The 9174-nt window shown below is 35.8% G+C and overlaps 1 protein-coding gene across 1 annotated transcript; it reads left to right on the top strand.

Annotated features, from left to right (window-relative positions):
• The first annotated feature begins 1163 nt into the window (after window positions 1-1163).
• On the top strand, window positions 1164-5256 carry LOC144562048 (Cytidine/deoxycytidylate deaminase family protein). Its single transcript, XM_078311178.1, has 9 exons — window positions 1164-1494; window positions 1847-1922; window positions 2165-2204; window positions 2588-2646; window positions 2938-2975; window positions 3541-3604; window positions 3892-3945; window positions 4149-4250; window positions 4909-5256. Exons 1-9 carry the CDS (start codon window positions 1283-1285, stop codon window positions 4963-4965), a joined length of 702 nt encoding a protein of 233 aa, XP_078167304.1. The 5' UTR covers window positions 1164-1282; the 3' UTR covers window positions 4966-5256.
• Window positions 5257-9174: the final 3918 nt, after the last annotated feature.

The following is a 9174-nucleotide window of genomic DNA, read 5'->3' as shown; positions in this document are numbered from 1 at the left end:
TTATATATTTTCTAATTATTTTCTAATTAGCCGTTGATTACTGTACAGTTAGTATTTAATTACGCACATAATTAGCCTTCCTAATCAATTGCTGTCACTTGAAACCCTAGTTATAATGGCACCCAAAGTTGGAAAAAATAGAGGAAGAACTGAAACCGAATGCGAAGCAAAAAGAGCACTCATTAATAATTTTTGGACGGTTGAAGCCTACGCGATGAGGAATTTGGAAAGATTGTTTTCACCCAAAAATAAAGAAGCATTTCTGAGCACTCTTGATCCATCAATTAGAAAAATGCTGATGGAAGGCTGGGTGGACAGGGTCCCTCCACCTGGATGGGGACAGTGCTGCTTATGTGAGCTGAACGGAGATATGGTGGATATGTTCTTCTGTTATAAATGTGGCAAAGCTGTTCATCCCAATTGCATGGACCCGCATGCAGATCTGCTGAACGACGCTCGTCTCACTACGTGGGAGTGTCCTGCGTGCGTCCGTCGGGCTGAGGAAAAAAAGGGAGCAAGCTCCTCGTCTCGTAAGGCTTAGACCCCAATTGTATGTTGTTGTAGTATTTTATGTTTTAACTGTAACGGTTTGTATAATTGATATTTGAACTGGTTGTTGCTGTATGAATTTTATGTTACCTTTTTCTATGGACTCGACGGTACTGTATTATTTAGTAATGTATTTCAATTTTAAATTCCTGGATTTATTATGAATTTTAATCCGTTTTTCTTCACAAAATTCTTCAAATCAAAATTATAAGATCTATATAAAAAAAAACAAAAAACAAAAAAACCATGGGGCGCCCTTAGGGATGGCGCCTCACTTGCCTTATGGGGCGCCCCAGGGGGTGGCGCCTCACAGGGTATTTTGGGCCGCCCTGGGCCCAGGCGGTCAGGGCATTTTTAAAAAAAAATTGGGAGCAGGGGCATTTTTAAAATTTTGATTTGTTTTAGGGATATTAATAAAAATCGCCGCAACTATTCTATCGCCTATGCTACTCCGAGTTGGAGATGCACAATTACTTTAACACATCACTTCTTTTCGAGTTGGAGAAGCAGCCATGCATGTTTGAAATGTGTACAAGTACAACACTGTCACTACAACATGATAATTTGAGAACTTCTCTTAAAAAAATCTCTCTATTTTGCCGATGGGACCTATAAGTAACATCATGATAATTTGAAGGTAACATTGCAAAAGTCTAAACCCTACAGTACTAGTATCACTGGCACCAGTGCTCTTTTCCCGCTTCCCTTTCTCGTTTCCTCCAAAATAAAAACCATGAGCGCGCGAGAGCTAACCTTGATCTCCATCTCATCCGCATTGATAGGCGCCTTAACTTCCATTGTGGTTCTTCGGTTAGTTTCCTCTAACAAGTCCAGTGGCAACAATTCAAAGAAGAACGATTCGCCCCCATCTCTTCAAAACGGGAATGGTTGTGGCAATGCATCTCCTTCTAAGTGCGATCCCTTCGATCCATCCAAACGCAGAGGGTTTCTTGTTTCTTACTTCCGATCTTTAAGTTCAATTGTTTTTGGTATTAATCAGATTCGCACATTAGCCCCTCAAATGGTGAAATTTTGTAGTATTAGTACCACTGTACCAAAGTTGTCTTTTGTTATATTTTGTGGTTCAGTCTTTTGTTACATCATGTCTAAACCCTACTAGTATCACTGGCACCAGTGCTCTTTTCCCGCTTTCTTTAGGTTCAGTTGGGGGCTTTTGTGCATTATTTTGAAGGTTAACGGGAAAAAAACCTGCATAGTCGCTAATGACTCTCTTATTCAGTTATTTGTGGCTGAATATCACTCCTCAGTTTTTATTTTGTTTGAAATTATGTGTCAGATACGTTACATGGGATGATTATTTCATGTCAATTGCTTTCCTCTCAGCCAAGCGGTCCAAGGATCCAAACAGACAGGTTTGATCCTCTTGAACTTTATATGATGCTATATCTGTTAGAACCCAACTTGCCTTTTCTATTGTTATCAAGTTGTTGAAATGCTGAGAGAACTTTACGTAAGACATGTTTCTTTGTGTTAATGTGATTGTAGGATATATATAAAAAAAAACAACATATATTTATGTAATGATATATCATATAACCACATGTTTTGAACTTTATCTCAGTTTCCTGCTGTAAAGATTATATTCGTAATGTAGGTTGGAGCATGCCTTGTAAGCCAGAATGGAATAATTCTTGGTGAGAAATAAATGTTGCTTCTTTTTTCTTTCATTTGAATATTGAAAGAGAAACTTTTTATGAATTATGATCAAATTTCTCTTACATGTGTTTAACGCTTGTATGACCAATGGTTTCAAAAATCTCTTTGACAAAAGGTTGTGTATTAGCACCGTTTATTACATGTTGTGATTTTCCAGTATAGCCCACTAATGTTTCTAGACTTTTGTGGTGCTAAATTTTCAAGGTACTGACATAAACAGTCTTCCTGTTGTACCATGCCAGATAAATATACAACTTGTAATTGATTTGCTACCACAGAAAATAGTTCCCCTAAACTTGATTATCATATAGTATATATAATCTCGTTTGGGTTTCTAATGTCATTAATTTTGTTTAGTCAGGGATTGGATATAATGGGTTTCCAAGAGGCTGTTCTGATGACAAGCTTCCTTGGGCCAAGGTCATTTTCATCTTTCCTTCTGAAATAATTCTACAAGAACCTCTTAAAAGTTGAACTACTTTTGCTTTCAGTAATTTTTTTTATGGTCGGTTTTGCCTATTTGCAAATACACTCAACAGTTTTAATGTTATCTTAAAGTTATCAAGGGTCCTTGCTAAATTGTACATTGGCCACATGCATCATAGAAATGCAAAGTAGTTGGTTCTGAAGTGTACTGGTACCAGCTCAAGGAGCTTTTCCTAAGAAAAAAATTATAGCTGTTAAATTATAATTTTTCCCTTGTTGTTTTAGAAATCTTTGAGAGGAGATCCACTTGAGACAAAATTTCCGTAAGTGTTTTTTTCTTATCAGTCTGGTAATCTAGTTTACTTTTCAATTTTTCATAAACAATATATTTTCACGAGAGCTTAAATGCCTTGTTGAAGTTAATAACTAAAAATGTAGAAACAAGTTTGAAAACTGTTAAATGTGATCTATATCACTCTCTATATGCGCAACATTTTGATAGCTCCCTGAGAAGATCATGTCCATCCCTGAAATAATAATACAAAGGATCTGTCTCCTATACCGTTCCCTTGTATTTTCAAAAGTTATCCGGATTAGCGCCCCTTTTCCTGTTTTTTTTTTGTGTAAAGAGAAAAAATGAGAAAGGGGCACCAGTTGATGGACACGGGGGACATGAACAGTAGGAGAGATAGCAGGTTTTATTTTTCTCTTTTTGTCGATTCCAGATGGTAGGATTGTGCATGGTGTGTAATTTTGCCATGTTTTGAGGGTACATGATGTTCTTGGTTTTGAAAAGGTTACATTATAGAATTTGGTGGGGGTATGCATGATGGATTTATGGTCCTTAGAAGATTATTTTCTGTTGATGTATATTTTAAATTTGTGTAGTTATGTAGTTCATGCTGAGGTAAATGCTATCCTTAACACAAACCATGCATCTGCTGCTGGGCAGGTCAATTTTTTTATCCTCTAATTTTCTGGAATAGTTTATGCTTTTGTCCTTTTTACTATACATTTCCTCATCCTACCTCCCAAATGTTTTACTTTTATTTCAACCAAGTCCTTTTACTTTATTCCATAGCTAATTATTAGGGCTTAGGTGTTAGTTTGAACACAGGGATGGAACCATAGGCCTTTGACTCCTTTCAATTGGAAAATGCATTCTTAGACTATTCTTTTATTCAATCCAGACTTGCATTTTTCTAGAAGTATCTCATTTTTGTTCTACTATATGTGCAGAAATTGTATGTTACCATGTTTCCATGCAACGAGTGTGCTAAGATTATAATTCAGGTACTTGTACTTCTTGTGTTTCTTTTGTCTAAACAAATTAAGAGGCATTTCAGCCAGAATAGTGAAGTCATTGTAGGTTGCATGGGTGATACTGATGCATCGGCTTTTATGTTGATCCATGTGCACATTCTTTGTTGCTATCTGATCCATTTTCATCCAAAAGTTCTGTAAAATATATTTTTGTTTGTTTGTTTGTTTTGTAGTCAGGAGTATCTGAAGTGATATATTTTGTGGAAAAAAAGATTGAGAATTCGGACTATGTTTATACCGCATCTCACATGCTTCTCTCTATGGCTCATATTAAGGTACAATACAACTTTATACTTCTCACAGGTCTTGCAGGTCAGTTGATGTTTGTGTCTGTTTTGCACTACTTGTTATGAGATCTTGATCATTTCTGGTTATTATTTTGATTAATGTAGTTGAGAGTGCATGCTGTTTGGCAAGGAGGGATTAAACCTCCTTAGATCTCCTTAAGGCTCCATTAGCTTCCTTAGTTACTTAATCCTCCCGAACATCGGTTCCTTATTGAGGATCAAGGTCATCTCCTTTAGCCTCATTCTGCCCGAAATCTTGATCTCTTGCCCGGGGTCTTAAGGTACCTCTACCCATGGATTAAGCCTCCTTAAGACAACAGAACGTGATATCCTTAGCGTGAATTAAAGTTTAATCCTACTACCCTTGCCGAACAGCCCTGATTCAGACTTCCGGTTGGGCGGTTTAAAGGTTTTGTTACTTGAAGAGTCAAGGCCTGTCATGTTTGGGATTTTTTTGGTTGATTTTGGTTCAGTTATTACCCAGTCGAAGTTAGCCAAGTCAATGGTTCTCATCTGGTAATTTCAGGTTCAGATTTTGTACAGTTGTGACCTTTTCTTTCCTTTTTTGATAAGCCAAATTTCACCGTCAGTATGGTACCAAGGAGGTGTTATACTGTTTTCACACATTTGAATATGTTATTTGCAGGTTAGAAGGCATCAACCTGAAATGGATAAAATTTTGATAGAGTTTCAAGAACCGTGAAGAAAGATATTGCTGATTTTATGTGCAATATGAAAAACAGGTGTTTGCATTTAGCTTTATTTTACCCGCATATGCTTTGTGAATTTACTGTTAGAACTTCATAGGGCTGACAACACTGTTTCTCTTCAAACATCCTTGTATCTTGAGAAATAGTGGAAAATAAGTACACTTAGATCATATAGAAATACAGTTGCATTTTCTTTATTTTTTTTAATACGTAATCTTGAAACCATGTTTATATTTTTGTGATATGGATAATTCATTTATCTTACAATAATCACAAGTTCCAAATTTGTCATGTATCTGGGTTCGTAAATACATCACCTATCTAGCTCTCTAAAATATCCACCAAAAAAGAAAAACGTCTCTTTGTTTAGATGATGGAATTATACTTTTAATAACTCCAGTAATTAATTTTTATTAACAACTAAAATACAATCATATTCCTTGAATATGGATGTTTGAATAATGCAAGTAAAGATACAATTATATTCCTAGGACACAGACTGCAATAAAAACAAATAACCAGAAGACTGGCAAAATGTCTCTCCAAGGAATGTGGGGTATGGCTTCAATCCAATTCTGTGGCCTTCTAAGAACTTCTGGAAGCCTCTTAATTTGCCTCATTGGTTTGATGGTAGGACTTTGATTATGACATTATATACATTCCCCCTTGTTTCTCACTGATCATATTTGGCTTCTGCAGAGAAGGATGCCGGTGCTGGTAGTCAGAGAAAGGGACGCTTGTTCTTTTGCTACTAATTTTCCAAATTTTAAGCTATCAGGAAGCCAAGGAGATGATATATTGAGGAAATTAATCTCCCTTTTTCTTGGGCTCCGAAGTCCGAATGCGCTCTTGTATTTTATATAAAAAAAGGCGGTAGACAATCCTAAAAAAAGATTTGCTTTGCAAGTTCCAATGCACATACTTCAAAGAATGAAGGACTTCTATGTTCAGCTACGACAAAATATGTACTGAAAATAGGAACAGATGCAACAGTAATCCAAAATGGCATCTGGCTTTCTTTTCTTTCCTATAGTTACTTCTAATGGGTACCTTTTTAGCTACAATATTCCTTGCAAGGCCCAAGAAATACAATTTAAAATCGTAAAGCCCAAAATCCACACATTCAGCCCTCTTCAAATTTATTTTTCAAACCAGTTTCAATTTGTGCGTTTAGGCCCAAAAACAATACATGCTGTTTATTCTATTCTATTTTGACGAAAATTGCTCTCTGGTTATTATCCCTGAATCCCTGATGGCTGATGGTTAAAACCGATGCTGTTTGGAACTGAACACCAGATCCAATCCCAAGGACACAGAGACAGAGGCTTATGTGTCAAAGGACAGTGTCCATGTTCCCTCCCATCTTCCCAGAAAAGAGCCCCGCAATAATGTCAACACCTCCACAGACCCGGTCCATCGGGAACCATCTCATCTTAAACTGCATCGGTGTGTTAAGACTTAAGAACAGGTGTAGGTATTAGGTAATGTTTCAGAAAGAGACGAGGCGCCACCTCTGATTGGACTGCCAGATCTGTGCGCACATGGGAGCAACGCAAGCATTACTCGTCTCCTCTTCGTACGGACCAACAGACTCTTCAGCCACTGCATTGGTATCTTCTCTTTATTATTATTTGGATTTACATGCGCAGATCTTCTGTTGCAACTTCCATGTAACCCTTCTTTCCTTTTTGTACCCTTCTTTAATGTTTCTTCAATAATTTTGTTACTTGAATAAAAAATTTCAAGTTTGAACAATTTTATTTTAACAATTTTTGTAACTAAGTAAAGTATATAAAATATATTGTTGAAGTTTTATAATATTAAATGCAACAAATGATCTCTAATCAAATGGTTATCTTGGTTGTTTTTTGTAAATTCGCCATGTGCCCGTGCTGCCAAGCTCCACCTTGAGCCACCCAATGCTTATGTCAAGATGTCAAATCTCAACGCACGCATTTCTTTCATGGAATAAGAGCGCACCTTTAGATTAACCAGTAAAAAGTTCCCCTATAATAAAACAACAGTTCTTTGTGTGATCTTCGTTTTATCCACTTTTTTTTTTTTTTTCCTCTCTTTAAGATATGTGGAAATTTTATATTAGCCTAGCAAGTTTTGCCCCGGAGAAAGAAATAATGAATAAATAGTTCTTGTCTTCAAAGGGAGAACTTTAAAATTGGCTTGATAAGGCAGGAATGATGAAAGAAATTGAAACCAGGGAACACAGTGTGCTGTTACAACAGTAACAGTACTGAAATGAAATTACTTTGAGAAGATAGGATGGTGACAATGGTCCCCACACCCCCACATAAATGTACCAGACATTGAAAAGATGCATGCAATTTCCTCAAAAGTCTCTCTCCCTGCTGAGAGGCTGAGGCCTGAGAGCTTGTCACTTGACCCATAAAAAATTACAACAAACAATCTCTGAAAGTGCAGGATTTCCTACGAACCAATAACAATAACCGTACCATATGGCGGGTCAAAGGTAGACTCATATATAGTGTATTTTCTTGAACTAGCCAACTAGGAATTAATATCAGTGACTCACAGCACAGAGAATGCTAAGTCTATTTCTTGGCCATAGCCTTTTAGGTACAACAGATCATTATATTCTCTGTTACAGTCCTGGGTCACGATGCAACTTGACGTACGGTGAACGCATAAAATAAACTTTAAAAACAGTTAAAATGTATTTACCATTGGCCTGCTGGATATTTTCAATTCAAAATGTCTTAATTTTTCAGAAAAATAAAGTTTTAAGTTGCCAGGTAGAGCTAGCGTGCTTTAAGTTCACCAAGTCCATGATAACTCAAGTCTAAAATTCAACAAGTAGATTTCAAATGACGAATTTAAACCGTTAAAACTAGTATACTTTATAAGTGATGTGTCTGCATGTAAAAATTTTAAAAATTTAAATTAATTTAATATAAAGTGAAAAACATTCAAAAAAATGAAGCATTAAAATTAATTTATTAACTTTCTAATTTTGACCGATTGACTTTATACTATATTAATCTGAATGTTTAAAATTTTTATATGTAGACGCATTACTCGTAAGGTACGAAGGTTTCAATGGTTCATATTCGTCATTTGAAACCGATTTGATAGGTTTTCGACTTGAGTTCACAAAGAGGCTTGGTGAACTTAAGAATACCCTAGTTCTACTCTTAAGTTGTCTCTATAAAATAGGGGTGTAAACAGGTACAAATAATCCGCTCCGTATCCGGATAGTTTCATGAAGGTGTAAACGGAGCAGATATCCGGATGTATTCGAATTTGAAATTGTTCCCAATCGGCTCCGACTTCACTGCTCCAGATAGAAGTTGTTATATAATTATTCTATATTAATTTTAGTCTTGTTTGTCGGATAAATGATAATACGATCCAGTTTTCAATTTAATATTTTTTTTGCTGGTGATGGTTCTACAAGAACATTATTTTCTCTTTTTTACCTCTATTTTTTCACTCTCCATTCTTTTTCATTCAAGACTTTAGCATGGGATTGTAGTCTACTTTTAGCCACCGTTAAATTAATTTTAGCTCTTATTTCAAGACAACAACAAACATTTTTTTATCTTTTATATTATTTTTATTAGTTAATTGTAACTTTTCATTTATCATTTTTTTTTTGTATCTTAAAGTATATAGCTCAATTATACGACAATTATGCGTTTAACATCCGTATTCGTAGATTATTCGCTCCGTATCAATATCCGTTTATGATAAATTTGGTTCGTTTTGAAAGGCAGATACAGATATGGTATTAGCATTATCCGTATCCGTATCCGAATCCACTCATTAAAAGGCGAATACAGATATGGCATTAGCATTATCCGTTCCGAATCTGCTTCGTTTTCACCCTACTATAAAGCGATTTTAACTTGCTAATAACTTGGAAAAATAGAGAAATTATTATTGTATTCTATGTTATTGACTTTTTATTTACATCCTAAAATGCATACTGATATCTCCATATTTGATCTAATGTTCCGACCAATTCTTGTACCAAAATCTGCGTTTTAAACCACCAAATCGCGTATTTTACATTGAATATTCATAGAATGTAGTACTGCTGCGATTTCATTCTTATTTTGCAGAAAACGGGCGAAATCAGGGAAGTTACTGAATTCTGAGACATCTGATGCGACCCTCATCACATCTGACGCGACCCTCATCACATCTGACGCGACCCTCATCACATC

Source organism: Carex rostrata, chromosome 11, assembly GCF_964058835.1.
Source record: "Carex rostrata chromosome 11, lpCarRost1.2, whole genome shotgun sequence".
Lineage (NCBI taxonomy): Eukaryota > Viridiplantae > Streptophyta > Magnoliopsida > Poales > Cyperaceae > Carex > Carex rostrata.
The sequence above is the reverse complement of the archived record's forward strand: the minus strand, read 5'-3'. Positions and strand labels throughout refer to the sequence as shown.